This window comes from Taurulus bubalis (assembly GCF_910589615.1).
Source record: "Taurulus bubalis genome assembly, chromosome: 4".
Classification (NCBI taxonomy): Eukaryota; Metazoa; Chordata; class Actinopteri; order Perciformes; family Cottidae; genus Taurulus; species Taurulus bubalis.
Genome location: NC_136592.1, coordinates 18,215,494 through 18,238,373, shown reverse-complemented (window position 1 = coordinate 18,238,373; position 22,880 = coordinate 18,215,494). Strand labels below are relative to the sequence as shown.

Here is a 22,880-nt window from a genome sequence, read left to right as displayed (position 1 = left end):
TGTCCTATAGGTATTTTTGGTCTAACGCATCCAGTCCACCGACTTCCTGTGGGGGCGCTCTCGCTCAGATTCCCTCCGAACACGCGGGTATGATGACCGTAAAAGAAGAGTCTGCCATATTACGGTGATACAGCGACTTTACGCGACTCAAGCTTCAACACCGTTGGTCTCCTGGAACAACAATGCTTTCCTCCAGTTCGTTTGGAGACCCCGGGAAAATGAAGGAGTATCATTACACCGGTCCGGTGGAGCACCGCTTCTCTCCTTACTCGTTCAACGGAGGGTGAGAGGCTTTAAATCGTGGGCTGGTTAGCCTTCTAGCTAACGTTACATACTAACGCTAGCTAACCGGTTTATATATCAAAGTAAACAAAGGTTAAGTTGATAAAGTACGCGAACAGAGCGAACTTTATTTGTTCAGGACATAAAGTATAATCCTAAACTTAAAATAAAGATAAAGGGAAAGCTAAACGTTTACTACAGTTTCAGTTTCGAAACAGTAGCTTAGCTTCCGTTAGCAAGTGTCTGGAGAAACGGACGAAACGTCTCCCTCTGGATGTGATGGGTTATAAAATGTTGTGTGCTTCGTGTTTTTCAGAACCGTACTAGCTGTTGCTGGGGAAGACTTCGCCATCGTAGCGTCAGACACCCGGCTGAGTGAAGGCTACTCCATCCACAGCCGCGACTCTCCAAAATGCTACAAGCTGTAAGTTTGCACCGTCACCTCCACCCACAGTCAACTGAGGCAAGATCGGGAGTATGAATGGACCCGTACTTGTATATGAAGACCCCGTGTCAACTTTTAAGCTATATCTGGTGCATTTACCTTCTATTTTCATAGTTCTTTGTAAATTCGTTGAAAGACAGTTAAATATGAAGTGAAAGCACTGAAGTTCCTGCAGCTCAACTTCACTTATCTCTTAAGATGAGGACTAGTTTGTTCCTGCTTGGTGCCCAATGACTTATTGTAGTGCTTCTCGAGAAAGCATAATTTTGGTGTCTGTCGTTTAAATCTGGTATTGCTTCATGAATCGAGGCCAAATGAACAATATGCTGCTCTGAGTCTCACAGATTGTTGTGCTTCCCCTCACAGGACCGACACAACCGTCATTGGCTGCAGCGGGTTTCATGGCGACTGCTTGACACTGACTAAAATCATTGATGCCAGACTAAAGGTGCGGCTGGTGCAACAGTGCTTTTCGGTTTCACGCTCTTCGAAGTCTCATCTTCAAAAAGATCTTATTCTGCTGACTCTGCTCACTGTCCTGCCGCTGCTTGAAAACCAGGGGCGTCTATTGATTGTAGTGGTTTCCAAGATGGTTGACATGAGGCTGACATTTTGTTATGTATTGCTGTCTTTAATGACGATAATTGTATTATTTTCAATTTGGGTTATTCTAAAAAATATCTAACCAGAAAAATCTAATTGTGTCATCATAGTTAATTAACACAAAGGGTGTCATCTTTGTTACCTCTCTTTACGTTTCACTGTATTCAGTTCTGCAGCCCCACAGAGGATGCCACAGGTCACTTAGTTGTTTCTAACACCTGAAACAATGTTCCTGCCCTTTTCTTAGATGTACAAACACTCAAATAATAAGACAATGACCAGCGGCGCCATTGCAGCCATGTTGTCTACCATCCTGTACGGCAGGAGGTTTTTCCCCTACTACGTCTACAACATCATTGGAGGACTGGATGAACACGGTGGGTGTAGCAATGCTGCAGACGTTAAGTGGAGTAAAGGTATCACGTTTGCCTGCATATGCTCTGGATTGTGTAAATTTAACAAGAAAACTGCATATTTAGTCTGTAGCTAATAGTAGCTTGTTGCCTCTATTGTGCTTCATTGATTCACACAGTAATTGTTATTTTTGTTGTGTCTTAGATGGAAATTGTGTGAAGCTCTGACTCTGTTCTTGTAATGACTGTTTTTATGTGCAATACACCTACGAATGAAGGCAAGGGAGCGGTGTACAGTTTCGACCCAGTGGGCTCCTACCAGAGAGACACCTACAAGGCCGGAGGATCAGCAAGTGCCATGCTGCAGCCCCTACTGGACAACCAGGTAACTGACACACTGCAGGTGGACCTGCCTTAATCCCTTTATGTTTAGGTATGCAGACAATATAGTGTGCCAGTTAAGTTTGCTTGCTTTGGACAAGGTACATTCATGTTTGTTTGTCTCTCTTTCCAACACGCCCTTCTGCAGATTGGTTTCAAGAACATGGAGGGTGTGCAGCACGTTCCTCTGACTCAGGACAAAGCAGTTCAGCTAGTCAAAGATGTATTCATCTCGGCCGCAGAGAGAGATGTCTACACCGGAGATGCTCTTCGGGTCTGCATCATCACTAAGGAGGGCATCAGTGAGCAGACTGTACCACTGAGGAAGGACTGAGGAGGGGAATGTTCTCTTTTCTCTGCTTTTCTCTTCGGTCTGTTCTTTCCACATTCACGTCTTGGTTTTTGCCCTTTAACACGGTTCTTAAAATAGGAGGGTTGATCCAGAATCTGTTTCTAGTGGCCTCTTAAGTCAAGCTTTTTCCAGGAAGCGGATTTTCCATTTTTTTTTTATATACACTCACAATTTGCATCAATTGAAATCCATACCTTTCTCCTGATTTCCAAAGTTATCCCATTCAGTTTCTGCTGTTATTCCATCCTTGTTTGTGGTCTAGAAACTTGATTCTAGATCAGCACTCCTGTTGTTAAGAAGCAAAGGACTCTCTTCACTCAATCTGCCTAGACTCCTCTATTTGGATTTTTCATTGTGTTTTGGAAGGATACATAATCTGTTCTTTTTACATTCTTAATAAATGTAAAGAATTGAAAATGTTGGTCTTGTTCATTGCTTGTCCACACATGGGTACTCCATCTTGAGTAGCTTATGCTGCTCACAGTGTTGCCCTAAAATATGTAATATTGTGGCATATTGCAGTTTTAAAGTATTTCTACTCCCTCAGGAAACACTACCGAGCAAAGACAGTCTTTCAAGAGTCAGTCTTTATGCACCATGAGCAACACCACGTTGACTTGATCTACGATAATATATGTAATGTTTCAACAAACAATATGCATCAGGTGGACAGTATAGTTTGACAAAGTTGCACTTTAATTGACTTGAACCCTCTTAGTCATGTTTTTTTTGTATGGTTCCTGATCAAAATCAACACTCCATGGATCTGAATTGGAAAACCATTCACAGGTTTTACATTATTGCAAGCTGCAAGTATCTCAGAATATTTTTAAAAATTTTAGCAGCCATTATCTTCAATCTGAGAAGTTTATGCCCAATCAAAACTTGAAAGAGTTGATATAGTATTGCCAGGCTCTGGGCCCTGACTATATATGTGAGCAGAGGGAAGGTCTATTTTTCCTTTGCATTATGTTTACACTTTAACCACATGCGAGAGTGGAAAGTTACTTTCATCATGTAACCATTTACATCAAATGTAATCTAAGAGATTCATGTTATCACTCAGTTGCTATTTAGGATTAAATACTTCCAAACACACCATGGTTGTGAACACACTGCAGCAGGGAAGGTATGGCAGGAGTCCTCTTCCCACATTTGCTCAACACAAACCATTTCATTATGTAGTTTGTGCCACCAACCTTTCATTTGGACAATAGCAACATGAAAAGCTCATAGAATATCCTCTCTCTCCTGCAGTGTTGTAGCCAAATTCAACCTGATCAGAGATGATGGGAGTTTTAAGTGAAATTAATAAATATTTATTTTTACTCAGTACTAGTTTGTTCTGTTTTTGTTGTCAATGTTGAAGACTTGTTTACACATTGTTCTAGTCCTCAGGAAGAAAGAGCCAAACGGAATTGCTCTCTGGTCAGCTTGTGAGCTGATGTACAAGGTGATTCAAATGAACAACAATAAACCACCTGCTTGCATACAACAGCCCCTGAACCAAGATTGTGGACCACCGCTCTGCATGCATCCATTCATGATGTTCACTCATATTTAGGGACTACCACGTATTACAGCAGGTTATCTCCCTACCCATACAGTGTTGGTGAAATGAACATCATTCTGCCCTTGACTACAAAACACACACACACACACACCCCACAAGTTACTCCTATAGACTGTAGGTCTCTAGTGGAATTAGTGGAATGCGTTGCATCTGTGCATTTCCTGTCAAACAAAAGAAGAAGATGCACATCCTAAATCCAGACTAGATATGGGTTCTCAACAGGTTCTGAGTATGTGGTGTGTTCACACTAGACATTGACAAATTTAAGTATCGCAGACAGTTTGATTGACATCTCACTCGTATTTTCATTTCCTGTTGATATAAATGCTAAAGAAGTTTTATATTTCTGTGGAACTGCTAAAAAAAAAAAGTGATATGTAAAATAGGTTTGGGACAGTGTCTGTAGCAGCACCGTGGAACTGTTACACTTTAATGGAAAGAGGACTGTGGATGTAAATGAGCCTTTTGCTATATCTCTGTATAAGCCATTAGATTTCAACTATTGAAATGTATTTTTATGATACGTTGTCCCCGTCAAATAAACGTGTATATAAATGAAACAGCCAATTTTAATGCTATGAATTAAACTTGATCTTTGCCTTTTGTCAAAATGTCTACCAATAAAAAGGCCTTTAGTGTGAGGGAATCTAAACGGTTTTCAACTATTAATAACTTGGTTCTATGCATTGTGCTTTTGATGGGTTGGTTGCTTTGCCACTATTTTTCCTAGGGTCGACATTTCTGGCATGGTTTTAATAAGCTTTATATTTTTATGAATACAATCTCCAGACCAATAGACTATACTTCTCCAATTAATAATTTGACATCAGTGCCATTATTCTTCACCACCTGAAAGAGTGAAAACACAGACTGTCATATTAATGCTCAGCAGGAAGACACAACACTTAATTACATTTTATTAAATTTTATTAACCCAAGTTAAATCAGCAACTGTAACAAGTGTTTACCCAACAACTGTTTTAATAATCAAAAGACTCTCTCACACATAGACACAGACAGTGTCCTCAGGCGTAGTACTGAAGGTTGGCTTTCTTCTTGGCCTGGACCTCCAGGATTCCCTCCATGTAATCTTCATGGTTCAGCTCTGTGGCCCCGCGGCGCAGCGCAATCATGCCAGCCTCCACACACACAGCTTTGCACTGAGCTCCGTTGAAGTCATCGGTGCAGCGAGCCAGCTCCTCGTAGTTGACGTCGGGACTGACGTTCATCTTGCGTGAGTGGATCTGCATGATGCGAGCTCTGGCCTCTTCGTTTGGCATGGGGAACTCAATCTTTCTGTCCAGGCGACCTGAACGGAGCAACGCAGGGTCCAAAATGTCCACTCTGTTGGTGGCAGCAATCACCTGGAAAATAGAAATAATAATAAATAAAAAAAATAAATAAATAATAAATGTAGTTATACTGTAGTCGTCACTCTGTAACACGATGCCCCCACGGTGACTAAAAAGACGGGCATTAAAAGAAGTTGGTGCTTAACTTTCCCCCCAAAGTAAAACCAACTTTTGTTGTTTTGGTTTTGTTTGTACATCAATTACACATTTTTATGTGTAGTTTGTTCAAATATGTATTGTGCTGTACTGTGTGCAAATATTTCATATTTATATATTTTTAAATCCCAAAATGATGCTGTGAATGAATATAACTTCCCGAAATACTCAAGAATGACAATTTATATAAATATATATGTGATGCAACAGCTGTTTTTTGGTGGCAGCATATTTACCTTGACCTGCATGTTGGGCTGAAATCCATCCAGCTGGTTGAGCAGCTCCAGCATGGTCCTCTGTACCTCTCTGTCTCCTGCCTTCTCGCTGTCAAACCTCTTGGTCCCGATGGCGTCCAGCTCATCGATGAAGATGATGGACGGGGCCTTCTCTTTGGCCAGAGCGAAGGCATCCCTCACCAACTTGGCTCCATCTCCGATAAACATCTGGACCAGCTGTGGACCGGCTAGCTTGAGGAAAGTGGCCTTGGTCTGAGCAGCGCAGGCCCTGGCAAGGAGGGTCTTCCCAGTGCCAGGTGGACCGTACATCAGGACTCCTTTGGGTGGCTGGATGCCGAGGTTTTCAAACTTCTCCTTGTGGTTCATGGGCAGGACGATGGCCTCCACCAGCTCCTGGATCTGCTTGTCCAGCCCTCCTATGTCGCTGTACTGCTCCGTGGGGCGCTCATCCACCTCCATGGCCTTGACTCTGGAGTCATACTCGGTGGGCAAGGTCTCCAGGATCAGGTAGGAGTCCTTGTTGACACCCACCAGATCTCCGGGCTTCAGCTTCTCGGCGTCCACCAGCCCGATCACGGGCAGGAAGTAGGTCTGTCGAGTGGAGGTCTTAATGACGGCGCACTTTCCTTTCCTCTGAGAGTCCAGGTCCACGTTAGCCCCGTCCTCCTCCTGGTCGTTGGGGTCCACATCCAGCAGCTCGATCACATTCGACACAAGGTACGGCAGGGTTTTGTTCACCTTTATCTTCTCCGTATTTTCTTTGATTTTATCCTTCATGGCCTGAAGCTCGTGGGTCACCCGAAGCACTTCACTCTTCATGATCTTGATCTCGCTGTCGAGGAGACGAGTTCGCTGAACTATCTCATCTGTGGACATTTTTAACACTTCTTCGCCGATTCCATCCTCCACTTCGTCCCAAACTGATTTGTCACTCAGCGACGCCATCTTCGCTCTAACTGCGTTAACTGTGACCCGGCGGAACATAAAGCGTCTTCTTCCGGAAGTAACCGACGACGCTTAAAAAAAAAAGAAAAAAAGAAGTAAAGTGTGTGTTTTGTGCTTTCGTTAGTTAGTTTTGTTGACTTTGTATTTGTTAAATGTTTATATTTTTTGTATTATTTTAATTATCTTAAATAATATAAGTACCAAACATTCTGATACACACTCCATACCAGCTGGTGGCGGTAGTGCACCATTTAGTTGTTTGCCAACCGCCAATAACCCTCAAAGAAGAAGAAGTAACCGCCGACGCTCGCAGCAGGCGCCGAAGCTCAAGAACGCGGATCAAACAAACCAGAAGCTGAATTATTTCGGTTCCTGTGCGGGTCTGAACTGCGAGAGCGTGATTGTGAGTTGGCGGGCAATGAGCTGTGGCGCACTGGTAAATGTCAAAGTTATTTGCAACTCTTTTTTAGCGCGCAACGCTTTAACTGTTGCCACAGTACGTTTGAGTGCATGTTAGCTGGTGTTGCTAACATAAGCTCCTCAGCTAACTTCAGCTAGTCGATGTGTTGATATCATGCTGGATGCTGTCAAGACGTCCTGCGAGGAGACGAACGGTCGTCTGGTAGAGACACATTTGTCACCCGTATTTTGCACATGCTAACATGTAAGCTATATGGTGCATCATACATTTTGGCCATAATTGAATGAACGAGCTGAAGTAACGTGATGTGGTGATTAGCCAGCAATGGATGTGTTCGCGCCACACATTTGGGTTCAGGTCATTTGCAAGTTCTTCACTCAAACTTTGAGGATGCACGGTGCTCGGTATTTTATTATCACGTTTTTGTCCGAGTGAACCTGGGTGACCTGTCTGACTTTTCAGGCACGACATAGCTGCCAAGGAGAAGAAACGAGAAGAGGGTGTTTCTGCAGAGTCCGGTCCGCTGTGGTCGTTGGTGCTTTTCTACTGTATTATAGACTCTACACGCACAGGATTGAGGCACCTGCTGTGTGAAGTTACTTCCTGCTCTTGGGTGGCAGTGAACTAACGTGAGGAGCGAAAGAGATGGACCAGAACAACAGTACCCCTCCCTTCCAGGGGCAGGCCTCCCCTCAGGTAACACTGGTTTCAAGTAAATCTGGTTTATACTTCAAGGCTTGATTCTGCTAAACATCAGCTCCCATCCTGCAACTTCAGTGTTGTGGCTTATTTATATGTAATGACAATATTTACTGCAAGTATGAGAGAGGAAATGTGTTTCTCACATAGTCAAGTTGGGGTTAGGGAGTAACTTTGTCACTGTAGACCCAGCATATACTGTCACATAAAGGAATACGATTACATTTACGAGCCGGTGCTGCAAACCAAGTCATAGTTCCACATCTTTCAAGTTTACAAGATGCATTGAGCTCACAGTTTGCAACAGATGCTTCTGGTATTGACAATTCATGTCATGGAATGTTTGAAAATAGCAAGCAACCGTAAACATGTGGCTGTAATGATTAAAGCAGCCGTTTGTTAACATTACAACCTATTTCCAAGGTTGTACGGCTGCTACTACTGTTACTTTCACAGGTAACATAGCTGTGCAGTCTGCATTTGTTTAAACCTAAAAAAAATTTAACCCATACACCAGTGGTATTTAGATACTCATTTTATTGATGTTGAGTGAGACAAAATGAAAAATATTGTCTTTTTTGCATACAGATTCGTCAGTATGATTTGCTTTTAATGTAGCTTTCCTGCCCATTCCCAAATTCATGTTTATTTTTTTTGGTGTGTTATTTGTGCAGGGTGCCATGACCCCAGGCATGTCCATATTCAGTCCCATGATGCCATATGGCTCAGGCCTGACACCACAGCCCGTCCAGAACACCAATAGTTTGTCTATATTGGAGGAACAGCAGAGGCAACAACAGCAGCAACAGGCACAGCAGGCAAACGCAGGTACAACACTCACTACTGCCGTAATCGCCTCCACCCTTTCTAAAGCCCAGTTTATGGTTCTCCGTCAGGTCGACGCCGTAGCTACGCCGTCGACGCAGATCCCTACGCCGTAGCCTGACGCACACCTCCAAAAAATCCTAACTACGCGTCGCGTTGACGCGGACTGTAAGCGCTGTGATTGGTCGCTCAGAACATAATTTCCGGCAGTTGCTTTTTCCCAGCCTCGACCGGTTTAGTGGTCGTACAGACCACCTCCGCAAACGTCTTCTCTGTCGCCTGCGCTTCAACATTTGCAATAAAAGCATTTGCTCTTCAATATTGATGAGCTCCAACTTTAATGCAGCCGCTCCAACTTGGTCGCCATTGTTTACTGTGACCGGAATTTGGCTATAACCCCTGAAACCATACAGGCACACCCCCCTGGCGGTATGGCGGTAATTGCAGGCAACGCGTTCCCTTAACGTAGAACTTCGAATGCTCAACGACGGCGTCACGACTTGACGGAGAACCATAAACTAGGCTTAAGCCTTACGAGGATCATAAATGTCATCCCTAGAATTGTTGTCCTCCTCTGAAAGCATAGAACCATAGTGGAAGTTTATCATCGATTCATATTATAAAATATATTAATTGTTTTCCAGGCCTTCCTGGAACGTCGGGGCAGACTCCTCAGCTTTATCATTCGCAGACGGTTGCAGGCTCGACCACCACAGCGCTGCCAGGAAACACCCCGCTCTACAACACTCCACTGACCCCCATGACCCCCGTCACACCGGCCACACCAGCCTCGGAGAGCTCTGGAATAGTACCGCAGCTACAGTACGTTTCATATCCAAAGGATGGTCAAACTATCAGTTTATCAATACAGCTAACACACACACACACACTTCCCCCCTTTTATGGTATGTTAGTGACCACAGTGAAACGATGCTGTGTGTGTGTGTGTGTGTGTGTGTGTGTGTGTGTGTGTGTGTGTGTGTGTGTGTGTGTGTGTGTGTGTGTGTGTGTGTGTGTGTGTGTTCTTTCCAAAGTTGCCATTATCTCCTCAAACTTTTAACTTGTGTCTGCTCCTGACTGAACCGTTTTCTTAAGTCTCTTACAGTGTTTTTTTTCTCACTGCATTTTTTTTTTACTCTATTTTAGAAACATAGTATCTACTGTAAATTTGGGCTGTAAACTGGACTTGAAGACTATTGCCCTGAGAGCCAGGAATGCAGAGTACAACCCAAAGGTGAGACTGCCGTGCCATATATTACTGCAATCATCTCTATGTAGCTCAACAGTGTTACTTTTTTAGCAATGGGGCTTTAAGAAAAAATCCTGTTAATTTCACCCAGCTGTATTTCCCTTAAATGGTGATAATGCTAACTCTGCATTTGCCACCGCTGTTGTAGAGATAGAGAAATTTGGTTTCATGCAAAACCAAAAATATCAGGCAACCACAGTAAACATTGAAAGTAGTCAATTGGAATAGCCACAAAGGCTAAAGGCATCTGCATCCAGGTCAGCTTGCATGTTGATTTATTTATGTGTGATTTTATTAGCTACCATTTGTAATTTTGGATTGGGTATCTAGCAAAAAATTATTAGTTAGATAACAATTTGTATTGCCCTTTTTCATGGCACACATTTTGACCATATTAATTAATCACACAACATTCAGATTTGCTGAGAAATTTTAGTGAAAATGGGAGTGTTATTAATTTAAACAAAGTTATTGTGTACAAGGATATATTACTTCATCACAATATGATTCCTTTGAAAGATAAATTATATTGAATTATTGCCCAGCCCTACTTGATATATTTATGTTCGTAAGCATCTACATTTATGTAGAAGGACTTCTGCCTGTAATTCCTGCTCTATTTTTTTTTTTTTTGTAGCGTTTTGCTGCTGTCATCATGAGAATACGAGAACCCAGGACCACTGCTCTCATCTTCAGCTCTGGGAAGATGGTCTGCACTGGAGCCAAGAGGTACTTGAATATTGTTTATTTGAATACTGTTTATTTGCTAACCTTTCATGTGCTGAAGATCATGAAATACCAGATTTTTACAGTCGTGATGTCTAGGAAGGACGCTTGCCCTGTCTTTGAATAAAATGTCCTCTACCTTCTTGCTTAATTCATCTTCTCTCTTGAATACAAAAAAAGATTCTATTATCCACCACGTTTCTCTCGTTAGTGAAGAGCAGTCGAGGTTAGCTGCCAGAAAATACGCTCGTGTGGTGCAGAAGCTTGGTTTTCCTGCTAAGTTCCTGGACTTCAAGATTCAGAACATGGTGGGAAGCTGCGACGTGAAATTCCCCATTCGTCTGGAGGGATTAGTCCTCACGCATCAGCAGTTTAGCAGGTAATTTCTGTTTGCTTTATTGTCTTGGACAGCTAAAATCATGCATTTTTGCTTCTTTGAAAGTACTAGCACACAAGGGCTGCGTTGTGAGAATATCACACACACAGTTGTGCCACAGAAGGAAAACCTAGATGGGGCTAGATGAGATTTTTCTCAACTCAAAATGGATTTATTTTAATGACCAAGCTAATACTTGTGGTGATTTATTATAAAAAATGATTTGTCTGTTACAGCTATGAACCAGAGCTGTTTCCAGGCCTGATTTACAGAATGATCAAACCTAGAATTGTACTGCTCATCTTTGTGTCTGGGAAAGTTGTACTCACAGGTAAGACCTAATCCTTACTGCTGTGGCTTCACATCACTCATCAGTAGTTGGGATCAGATTTATGACCAAGTGTCCTAATCACAACCTTGTTGGAGGAGCCGTTAATGGAGGTTTAGTTTTCATCGACAGTTAATGACACATCATACAGTTGTGGTTTTTTTGTCTGCTTTAGTACTTGGGAGACATTCTGTTTGACCCACTGTTCAGGTCAAACATACAGAGCTGTACTGTGCAGGTTGTTTGAGGTGCATACTGAAATCAATATTTCAGAGTTAAAAGTAAGAATATATCATTTTGATATGAATTCCATAAATAGTTGTTAAAAATTAACTTGACCAACACTTTCTAAATTTCCTCAAGTTGTTGCGTTCAGTTAGAATAAAGACAGAAACAATTCCTTGTAATATATCGACCATGCCAACCACTTAGAAAAGATTCCATAAAAACCTACAGAAGAACTTTTAATTAGAAATGGAAAAGATCATCCGGATCATGATGTTAATGCATATCATGATTTCTTCTGTCTGTAACTCATTGTATTGATACGTGTTGGTTTTGTGTTTAAGGTGCCAAGGTGAGAGGAGAGATCTATGAAGCGTTTGAAAACATCTATCCCATCCTGAAAGGTTTCCGCAAGACAACGTAGAACCTGGGGCTGCTTCTTGTACCTTTTTTATCATCGACTCTTTGTACGTTTTTTTTTTTTTTTTTTATTCACAAGAAGAATCATCTATATCTTGACCTCTACAGATGGACTGTTGTACAGGGATGTGAGCCGTCTATTTCTCTGACTATTTTAGATTTATTTTTTTGAGTAACAGGATTTTTACAGGTTTTTATTTTTTTTTGCCGTGTTTTGATCACAAGCGATGGCATCTTTTTCACACAGACCTCCATTCATTTTTAAACCTTTTTGCTGCTTTTCTGCCCAGTTAATTTCAGCTTTTTCTGTTGTGCAGTTCACATCCCTGATTGTATATAAGATTGTAAAGAAATGTAAAAAGCGCTGTTTAGAAGAGAAACAGTTGGACAACGACTGTTTTTTGTTTTTTATTTTAAGCCATTTTAAATAGTTTTGTACGTTGCATTTTTATAAATTGCCCACTCGACCCTCAAATTATAACAAGACATGTTCGTGTCTGTCAGCCCCACATTCCTCTTAACAGTATTTTTAAGATTTTCGTTTGAGTGACTGTTCATCTCAAACCAAATCTGTCAGCTTTTGGGTGTTTTATCTTTGTCTTTTACATTCAAATCAATCTGATCTTGATTTTGTTTTAGTCCTAATTGCATGAATGCTTGAAGTGGATTTCCCTCTAAATTCAAACATTTTGAAATGAGAGATACAGTCTAGTCTGTTAATCTGTAACTGAAGGTGGATGCGCTTAAATTTTGATTTGACAAAAGTTTAACTAAATGGATCCAAGTCCTGCTACTAAAGTTGTTGGTTAGGTCTTTGACTTTTGCGTCACTTGGTTTGGACTAAATTTGTACTTATAAATCAACCAGAACCCCAAAATCAAGAAAAGACTTTGTGATTGGACTGCCTCTTCTTTTACTTTATCTTAACATCTTGCATCTTATATTCAGGAGCACTAAAAGATGTCTGATAAACTAAGCATCGTTTTTCTTTTTTTTGCCCAAAAATCATATTGCAATTTTTCTGTGAAATGTGTATCGGTTGTCCATACCGTGTTCTCAGCTACACACTCAAGTCGTGAACATTTTTGGCACTTCATGGTGACATGGTTATGGTGACCTTCAGTTTCTCCATGTGTTCTTCCACCCTTAACGTCTGTATGGGCAGCAGAAGAGAATAAGGATAATCAATATGTTCGTAAGTACTAGTTAAGCAGCTCATACTCGTGAGTTAAGCAGCAGGAGACCACGGAGCCCTGTCACACATTTCAAAGCAATTGTTCTTCTGAAATTGTTAGTGCTGCACTGCATTATTAAATGTGTACATAGAGGCTCCCTTGTTAAAGCTGCTTCTTTTACTTAGAAAAAATCATGCCATGTTCAAACTCAATTAAATCACCTTTCTTCCCCATTCTGATTGTCTCGACCATGTCTACATGCCTAAATGCATTGAGTTGCTGCCATGTGATTGGCTGATAAGATGTTTGTCTTAACGAACGTTTGAACTGGTGAACCTAATGAAGTGTTGAGAACGAGGCCTTTCACCCTGCCAGAACCCAACGTAAAGGGAAACCATAAGAACAGAGGGGAAAGGTGAGTAGAACATGAACTGTGTGTGCAAACCTAGATGCACCCCACTGGTCGCTATTGTTGGCTTCAATACGTATGACCCCACTGAACAAAGTTGAGTAATATCATTTACCACAAATGTTTTATCTTTATGTTCAAATACTGGACTAGCTTCTGTTTTGGAGATTTGATGCAGACATCCTCTTCTCATGGTGCAACCAGGAAGTGAACGGCTCAGTTCATGTGATAATTTAGACTTGACTTGCGACACTGCACATATTTCATTCCGACCCTTTATTGGAATATTTGCTGGAAATGTATTGATTAATCATCCAGTAATATTTATAGAGCTTTTATTACTGTTAAAAAAAGATTAGTCACTATTTTGACCAATGTTAATATGCCATGATGGACTTGACAGATAGTATTTAGCTAATAGTTTACTTTTTTTCTTAAAACAGAAAAATGTTAATAAACAGATGAATGCTTTTATTAGTTTTTCTGACTGATTCAATAGGTCTACTGTATAAATGGTATGTAGCACTGAAAATGGGCATAACCCACAGAGCACATGGGTCATAAATACCACTGAAACATTGTTCTTAACAGACAGAATTTAAAAGAATGATAGGAAATATTTCAGCTGGGCGAGCTCCTCCTTGTGGCAGTGGCACCACAGTGGCAGGCGTCAGTCAGGTGTCAGGACTGGCAAAGTGAGCAGCACCTGTCAAGAAGCTGACGAGCTGAGTGGGTGGAGCCACATTTCCTGGGAACACCCATTGTTGTTACGGGCCAGCTGCCGTAAATCAGTTTTATGATCATAGTATTTAAGTTCAGTCAAGAAGGACCTGTGTGGTTTTTTTTTTTTTAAAAACCTAAGCGTACTCAAACTCCGCCGGCGAAAAAAAGAAGATTTACGGCCGCTTTGTGACTTTTCAGGTAGACATAGGGGGTTTATAAGGCTTATATTTTTTTTCTCGGACTCCCACAAGCCTTACGGTTACGTGAAACCCGGTACTTTTCACGAGTTTAGTGAAACGTTACGCTCGCCGCGTACAGTTATATACCATAATATGTATCATGTACCAGCCCTTTTTATATATATTTTTTTACCATGTCATACTGTTACCACCATTATGAGACTTTACTTTGAGGAGACTCCACGGTTAGTCTAAGCTAAACACTGGAATAATTTCTACCACCAGGTAAACCTGAACACGCACACATCTTGATTGTAACAGCGATTATACCGCACAATTATATAGATTCTAATTAACCAGAGGATACACTTCTTTTTTTAACACGTAGATCCTAAACCCTTGAATATATATACAGGACCCATTGACATCAGATGGGAAATGTAACTCGGCAACGGTGCAAATAAGTTGATCTATGTAGCTTAAAACTGTATACCAGGTTCAACTTTATTTAGAAATGTACTTTATTGAAATATTTCCACTAACAACGTTTTGATTTAGGCAGTTTTGAAACAAAAAGGAACACAAATGCACTCTTTACTAATTATTAAACTTTTAAACACCATAGTTTTTCCTTCTGTACCTGTGTTCAAGTAGTCCTATGAACCTCAAATTAGTTCTGATACTCGTGTTATTTTACATAATTTGTTTCTGAGTTTATGTATGTATATTTATGTATTTATTTAAAAAAAACTTGTATAACATTTTTATTATAACTATGAACATCCAGCATGATTTTGAGCAAGATTTGCCAAAAATCCCTCCTCCAGCGGTCCCCGAGTTTTTCCAATTCCAAGGTTCAGGGCCTTAACAACATCCCACGTACAAATAACGCACCTTTTTAGAAAGCAATCTAACAAAAATCACTTGACATATTGGCAACGAGTTTTAGTAAAAAAAACTGTGTCGTTCGGTTAAAAAATAGAAAAAATACTTGTTTTATAGGAAAGCCTTGTTCGATTTTTGCATTCTATGGCTTTAAATCGTCAGGAGCTTCTGCTTGTGCTCTATGACCCGGATGCAGAAACATCCACCGGTCAGGGAATCCTCTGCACTCAAACTACGCCGGCGAAAAAAAGAAGATTTACGGCCGCTTTGTGACTTCTCAGGTAGACATAAGGGGTTTATAAGGCTTATATTTTTTTTCTCAGTCTCCCACAAGCCTTACGGTTACGTGAAATCCGGTACTTTTCACGAGTTTAGTGAAACGTTACGCTCGCCGCAGCAAGTTACGGTCGCCCCCAAGTACTTCAACTTTTACAGTTACTTTAATTTGTCTAAACCACAGTGGTATCTTCTCACAAGGATTGCAGTATTGTAGCAATTTAAATGAAGTTAATAGACGCTGTGGTTGCGTAGATAATAAAGTTTAAGTTTTTGTTAAATATACTTTTTTTTTCTCGAAAATCAGGCGCTAAAAAGGTTGCCTACTTCAGCTATAATAATGAATGACAACATTTTTCACTTTTTTAATGTTTTTTTTCACTTTCATGGCATCTGCAGAGTGACACTGGTTATGCCTAAATGTTAGAATTTCCATCCATCCGTTATCAGCATCTTATCCGGGGTCGGGTCGCGGTGGCAGCAGGCCCAACAGGCCGACTTTCACAAAGGAGTAGCGGCTCAACTCCAAGCTCCCTCCTGATGTCCGAGCGCCTTACCCTGGCTCTAAGGCTGACCCCGGCCACCCAACGGAGGAAGCTCATTTCGGCCGCTTGTTTAATTTGTTTCTTTTTTTAAATAGAAGTCGGATAAAATCTTAATTATGCCAAGGAGGATAATGGTTATCACGAAGATGGTTTACAACTGTCTCTGTTAATAACAACTATAATACTAAACATTATAACCATTCTACTAATTTTATTTATGGTAATACGTGTCCTTGACTCAATGAAGCATGCAGAATATGAGGGTCTGATAGTTTCTACTCTAAGAACTTAGAGGCAGTGTGGCAACTTTGCAATTTTGCTTTAAGCTATGTCATACTTTATCAAACTTTACAACATAAACTATGAATCTTGGCAAAACATATAACCTCTGTAGCACAGAGTTTCAACATGAATCTTCAAATTAAATGCATTGTCAATACCTAAGTGTCTTGTGAAATAAATAAAAAATTCAATTGAGACACTTTTGGGTCTTGTGAGATAAACTTTTTCTATAAACATTCACAAATGGAAGCAGATTACAAAATGAGATTATGGCTTAGCGAGATAAACCGAAGTAACACATAAACTGTTGCTTTTTAAAATTTATTCGGTTAGTCTTTACGGACTATAGCCTATACTTTTTCAGCGGAAGGAATACAATACACAGGTCTATAGTTTATTAAGCTTTACGTGTCCAATGACAGTGTGTACTCACCTCAAACATTGCCCCCAATTCACTCTGGGTTGTTTATTGTGAAACTGCTAAGTTATTTTTGCTGGATATTTATCACAGGGGACATTCAATGAACAAGTGAATTGCACGAAAGACACTAGTTTTTAGTTGTAGGCTATTATCTACTGCTACAATCGGTGCAAATTCCTGCAGTTGTCAGACACTTTGGTCCTTGAGTGCAGTGATGAGATTAACGTAATATGAATTTTCATGATCAGAAATGTCCTGTCAAGTTTTTAAATATGTTTTAAAACTATATTGAATATTTTGGAATTCCTCATGACTTTGCATCATGTTCTTTTCTTCCTGGGAACTGAATCACGCTGCAAGCAATCGGTCCATTTCGTAGACTCGGGTGTTTTATTTTTGGTATAAGTATGAGAGCCATTTTGTTATGGTTTCATGCGGTTTTTGAATGTGTGATAACCTGTGATAATGAACGTTATGATTTATTTTAGTCTACGGTTTAGGAAAATGGATTATGACAGAACGTGGCTCTCTTCCGTTTATGTTCTAAATAATTGTATATTTACAATTCTAAGGAATTTCCAAATTAGTTTGGAAACTAGACATTTCATCATTAATTGCATGTGTCTCTAAACTAAGCAAACGGTAACGTAGAGGACTTTTTTTGATAGGCAACGGATCACTTAAATTATATTAACAAGCATGATTTATTTTTCATTATTTTAGCCGATTGTAGGAAATGACTAAAAGTAATTATTTGGTAAGGGTGTATTTTGTCCCTTTTTGTTTAAAAAACAGCAAAATCATACATAAATAAAATGAATGAGAAACAAAAAAGTACAGCGAGGTTGCTCGAAGTATGTATACAGGGGGCTCAGTTGACTCAACTAAAATCATAAATGATTTGCGGCTTCTGACCTGTCGTAACAACAATGGGTGTTCCCAGGAAATATTCAACAATTACACATGTACAATTTCCTAAAGTTTCAATAAGAGAGGGCATAATATATTTAAACTAACATGCCAGAGGTGCCGAACAAGGGATGTTTCGCTTGCCGCTGTCCTGACACATGACTGACGCCTGCCACAGACTTGCCACACGCTTGCCGCTGTCAGTAATCGCGCTCGCTGTCTCAAATATTTGGAAGAGATGAGAAACCAGAACTAGAATTCCTCTCTAAACTTGTAATATACCAATTAACACAGATGGTGATTTTTTTGCCCTCCAAAAACATCTTTATTGTCATGATGGTCTTAGAAAGATTCCTCTCTCGGCCAGCTTAATTACACACTGATTTTAATTTGATCCGTGCATCATCAGTTGGACGAGCAGCAGCAGATGTCCATTCTACTAAATGGGGAGCAACATCACGACGAGTGAAAACCAGCTGAACTCTGTCCAGCAGCAGGAAGATCTCATGTGGGTTTCATCTGTACGTCATCTGAGCTGAAGTCCTGTTTCCAGATGAACTCAGGGTGGTACTGGTCGGCGTGGTACTGGTCGGCATGGTTACAGCTGGCAGAGCATGTATAGACAACCAGTGTCCCCCAGTCGATACTGGCTCCAGTCGAGTCCACACACAGACTGTTTAACAGCTGTGGCATCACCTAAAGACACACACATGGTTATTACATGAGTATGAAAACACACTCCAATACTGATGAAAACAAAACCTTTTTTACCATTTCAGATATTTAGTGTTTATATTTTCTATCATATATATAGCATGTTGGCACATTACCACCATGATATTTTAAGTTATTAAACCACCACTCAAATGTTGCGTGTGAGAGGGAAGCCTGGGTCAGCCTGCTGCCACCGCGACCCGACCTCGGATAAGCAGATGGATGGATCCATAAATAAGTAATAATCACAAACATCTTCTACTTTGGGCACATTTAGAGGTTGTTCTTCTTGCGCACATTGAACTGTGGAAAGAAACATCTGGTCACAGTTTTCCGTCAGTGGTGTATAGTAATGAAGTAGAAATACTTTGTTACTGTACTTAAGTAGTTTTTTGGGATATCTGTACTCTACTATATATATTTCTGTTTACTTTTACTTCACTACATTTTGCAAAGAAAACTGATACTTTTACTCAGATACATTTACCCTGAAACCTTCGTTACTCGCTACAAAATAAAATCTATCTTTAGAAGAAAAAAAACCCATCCGGGACTGTGACCGGGACACAGACTCCACCAAGCAGGTTTTGCGAATCACAATATTCTGCATTTTCCCTCTACATCCTCTAGTCCAGCGCTCCCAAACCTTTATGCGTCACAGACCGGTTACGTGAAGACAATATGTTCACGGACCGGGTCCTAACTTGGAGAGACGGGAGACAACGACACCTGACGTGTGTTCGTTATGTCCAGTCTACTGACTCTACTCCTAACTAAACCTTTAGTCCAGTCTACTGCTTAACTTATAACCTGCTGCACAAAGACAGGATGTTGAAATGGAGGGAGGTTTTTGTGCTTTTTGCCAATCTCAGGATACTCTGCCTTGGTTTTAATCCAGAATTTAATCCATTTTTAGAGTTTACCACAGACGGATGTATCCGGTCATTTTTCACAATAAAACATCTTTCCGGCCTTGATTTTTTTAAATTTAATTTTTCATTCATTCTTTCTGTGCGGCCCGGTACCAACGGACCGGCACCGGGTCCGTAGGCATCCAGCCACGGACCCAGATGGATCACAGCCAACCCAGTTATTTTATCAACACAACTCCTGGTACTTGGTCATGGTGGCCACAGCACTTAAAAGAATAAACTTCAAAATTCTGACCATTTGCTTTTTTATTAAAAAGCATGTACTTGTACTTTTACTTTCAATACTTAAGTACATTTTATATCAGAAAAATACTTTTGATACCTAAGTACAGAAAATATCAGATACTTTAAGACTTTTACTCAAGTAGTATTTTAATGGTGACTTTTACTTTTACTGGAGTAATTTTCCAGGAAGGTATCTTTACTTTTACTCAAGTACTTTATACACCACTGGTCGAGTGAACTTTGACTTAATCAACCATTGCTATTGTCATTTTGGACATTTCTGAGCCTTTCCGCAGCTGAAAGACAGGACTTGATCCTCTTAGTCACTCCTAATAATAAAGTAAAGCTTAACTCGGCACGTTTATCACAAACCTGCACACACAATTTGATATACTTGGTACAGAATAATAGCATGCTGGCATTTAAGACAAGTGAGTAAGAAGGAAAGCCAGGAAAAAAGAAGATTGAGGGGGAAGAAAGGACTACCTGAAACTCAAAAGACCTCTTGGCGCCACAGGTGCATGCTGGGATATCCTGATCGCAAGGGATGTGCCGAGAAGAGACCCACAAGGGGGAGCCCCCTCGACTGTAACGCACCACCTGAACACAAACAAAAACACTGAGACGATCTTTCTACTTCCACATCGCCAGTGTTGACGTCTTTTTCCATGTGAGTCAAGAGTTAACCTGGTGTGGTTCTGGCGCAATCCTCTTTTTAAACCGCTGGAACACTTTGTGGTCTTCAGTCTCGTGCATAGCCATCTCCTCCAGGTCCACCTCTGCCAGGGCTGAATAGAGAACAGTCAGTCAGGAGAGATTAGTGAACTACTTCATGTGACCAATATTGTTATAGTTAGAAGAAATAATTGAATGCTCACCGTCTGCTAAGGAGGCACAATCTTCACTCCCTTTCTCTTCTTCGGACTCCTTTGTGTCTTCCTCAGCTTCCTTTGTGTCTTCCTCCTCCTCAGGTTCGGTGACCAGCTCAGACTCGGGGAAAAGGACGGTTGAAGTTGGGACAATGGACGCTTCTATATCGACAGACAAAGACACAGCGGAGACATTAAGTCTTCCTTGCGGCAGGAATTGACAAACTCTGCGACTCTAAACTCAAGCAGGAATAAGAACAAAACTGCTCAAACACACACACACACACCTTGAGTACAACACTCCCTTTTGTGTATGTGTTTCCAGTGGAGGGTCTGGTGGTGTTTTCCACAGTAGCTTACAGTGTGACAGCGGGAGCAGGCTTTGTTACCGGGACAACCGCACACCCAGCATAGTTTGATTCCAGAGACGGACAACACACTCTTGTCCGATTCACCATCGCTGGAGGGTTTATCCTCTGAGGAAAAGAAAGAGTAAGGAATCATAGTGAAGCCAAGTCACTGTTGAAATACATTAAAATAAATTATGAATACCCTTGCAAATCATTTTTAAAAGTTTGCGTAAGTACATTACATCATACCGACCATACTGTACCAATACTTGTATATCAGCTCACTAAACATATAGTATAAGTATTGATAAATTAAACCCCTTAACTCAACTCTGACTTATTTATAGTAGGAGATGACAAATAATTATACTTTTACTGACATCCTAAAAAAAACACACGAACCTGGAGGATCGTAGGGGTAGAACTCATTCCTCCTCGGTAGCTGGCACCTAAAAACTAAAAGGAAAGGAGGAGAGAACACAAGCGGTCAGGAAAAAAGGAAAAATTTACACTTAAAAAAAAAAGTTCATAACGTTAAATGTGGAGAGGAGAGGATGTGGGGAAGTGTGGAGAAGAATAGAAAGCAGAGCCAAAAGACCAAAGAGTCCTGTTGACAACAAACATGACAAATGACAAACATTAAAGAAACAATAATGGCGATAGGCTACCTTTCACACAGCGGCTGTCGTTGCATGTGTAGCACTCAGAAGTTTTACAGCAGAACAGAAAGAGCGTTCTGTGGAAACTTCTGTCCTGACCAGAAATTGGAGCATACACCTGCACGAAAGATGGAGAGGGTACATACCTTAGTACTTTATCTAGTTGTATGACGAATGGGGTTGAGAAGGGGACAGAGAAGTTAACTACTTGGCAGGATTAAGATGAGTATAATTGTCAGTTAGGGGTTACCTCTTACTTTAAGAGAAATATATATATATATATATATATATATATATATATATAATGTGTCTAAATATGCCTGATATTATATTTATTTGATCCTATGTGGTTTTTCAAATTCCTGAAAACACGTTTACACTTTTACTCTTGTAATGTGAGGATGAGTTGTGTGTGATACTGTGTTTTCTATCTGGGAATATACGCGTACAATATTTTACTATGATGCCTCCGGTCTTGATTATACTGTTTTAAACAATAAATAATAAAGACAAATCAGCAGACCCACCAGATGCTACTTTTTGGATGATGTTCAGCTGGAGACAAGAAAGTCAACATGTATATTGCACCGAGACTACTGTCAGCAGCTTTTACTTTCCACCACCAGGATGACATGAACACTGACCTGCGTGGACACTAACCTGCAGGAGGAAGGCCATAGGCAGGCGGCAAATCTCACACGCAAGCCCGGACACCGAGGGCAGGCCTGTCTGACTGAGCCACGCCGGTTTCCCCCCGACTTTACTGGGGAACTGCGGGGAGAGAAGCCGCCACGGCTCCGCCTCCTCCAGGAAGCCCAGATCTACCTCCACCGAGGACCGGCTGGGATCACCGGACATACCGGAGGAGTTTCTGTGTATGTCACGGGAATATGTTAAGATAAATAACTATCCAAAGGAGTACTTTGTCCAACCTCTCACAACACAACACAACACATGCATTGCGAGTGCAGTTCAGAAAATGGTCCGTAAGGAAACACTGGCTATACGGTGTTCCGTTCCGCAAGCCTATTATATTTTATAGTAAATAAGTATAAGATTCGTTGGACTCAACCCAAATATCAAAATGTTTTAATGAGGTCAGGTTAGGATTAGATTACGTTAAAATGTAATACACAGCGTTGTGCCAGCAGTGTCTAATTTAATAGAATATGTAACATGTAGTTTATTAACTTACACTTATATTTTATTTAATATTTATTAAATAACTATTTTAAAAGGATATTAGAATGTATGCACATTTAAAATATATTTTAAACCCAGGGGTTGCACATACCCTCATTTGAGAACCACTGTAATAAGATGTAATGGTGATAACAGATCCTCTGTGGTTTAACCACTGTACATGTTTATGGTTATCTA

General features: G+C 40.7%; 4 protein-coding genes across 4 annotated transcripts; 2 read left to right on the top strand and 2 right to left on the bottom strand.

Annotated features, from left to right (window-relative positions):
* The first annotated feature begins 139 nt into the window (after window positions 1–139).
* On the top strand, window positions 140–2,827 carry psmb1 (proteasome 20S subunit beta 1). Its single transcript, XM_079217034.1, has 6 exons — window positions 140–283; window positions 599–706; window positions 1,094–1,175; window positions 1,578–1,707; window positions 1,962–2,068; window positions 2,213–2,827. The coding sequence occupies exons 1-6, from the start codon at window positions 183–185 to the stop codon at window positions 2,396–2,398; spliced, it is 714 nt and encodes a 237-aa protein (XP_079073160.1). The 5' UTR covers window positions 140–182; the 3' UTR covers window positions 2,399–2,827.
* A 2,077-nt stretch (window positions 2,828–4,904) lies between these two features.
* Window positions 4,905–6,678, bottom strand: psmc3 (proteasome 26S subunit, ATPase 3; the record flags this gene model as incomplete). Its single annotated transcript, XM_079216951.1, has 2 exons — window positions 4,905–5,353; window positions 5,734–6,678. 2 exons carry the CDS (start codon window positions 6,676–6,678, stop codon window positions 5,015–5,017), a joined length of 1,284 nt encoding a protein of 427 aa, XP_079073077.1. The 3' UTR covers window positions 4,905–5,014.
* Window positions 6,679–7,744: 1,066 nt separating this feature from the next.
* Window positions 7,745–11,951, top strand: tbp (TATA box binding protein; the record flags this gene model as incomplete). The annotated part of the gene is made up of 8 exons (XM_079216857.1): window positions 7,745–7,795; window positions 8,473–8,626; window positions 9,268–9,445; window positions 9,770–9,857; window positions 10,510–10,601; window positions 10,810–10,977; window positions 11,211–11,305; window positions 11,872–11,951. The coding sequence occupies 8 exons, from the start codon at window positions 7,745–7,747 to the stop codon at window positions 11,949–11,951; spliced, it is 906 nt and encodes a 301-aa protein (XP_079072983.1).
* A 6,114-nt stretch (window positions 11,952–18,065) lies between these two features.
* On the bottom strand, window positions 18,066–22,358 carry pdcd2 (programmed cell death 2; the record flags this gene model as incomplete). Its single annotated transcript, XM_079216743.1, has 8 exons — window positions 18,066–18,447; window positions 20,109–20,222; window positions 20,310–20,410; window positions 20,501–20,653; window positions 20,779–20,967; window positions 21,244–21,297; window positions 21,510–21,618; window positions 22,161–22,358. 8 exons carry the CDS (start codon window positions 22,356–22,358, stop codon window positions 18,256–18,258), a joined length of 1,110 nt encoding a protein of 369 aa, XP_079072869.1. The 3' UTR covers window positions 18,066–18,255.
* Window positions 22,359–22,880: the final 522 nt, after the last annotated feature.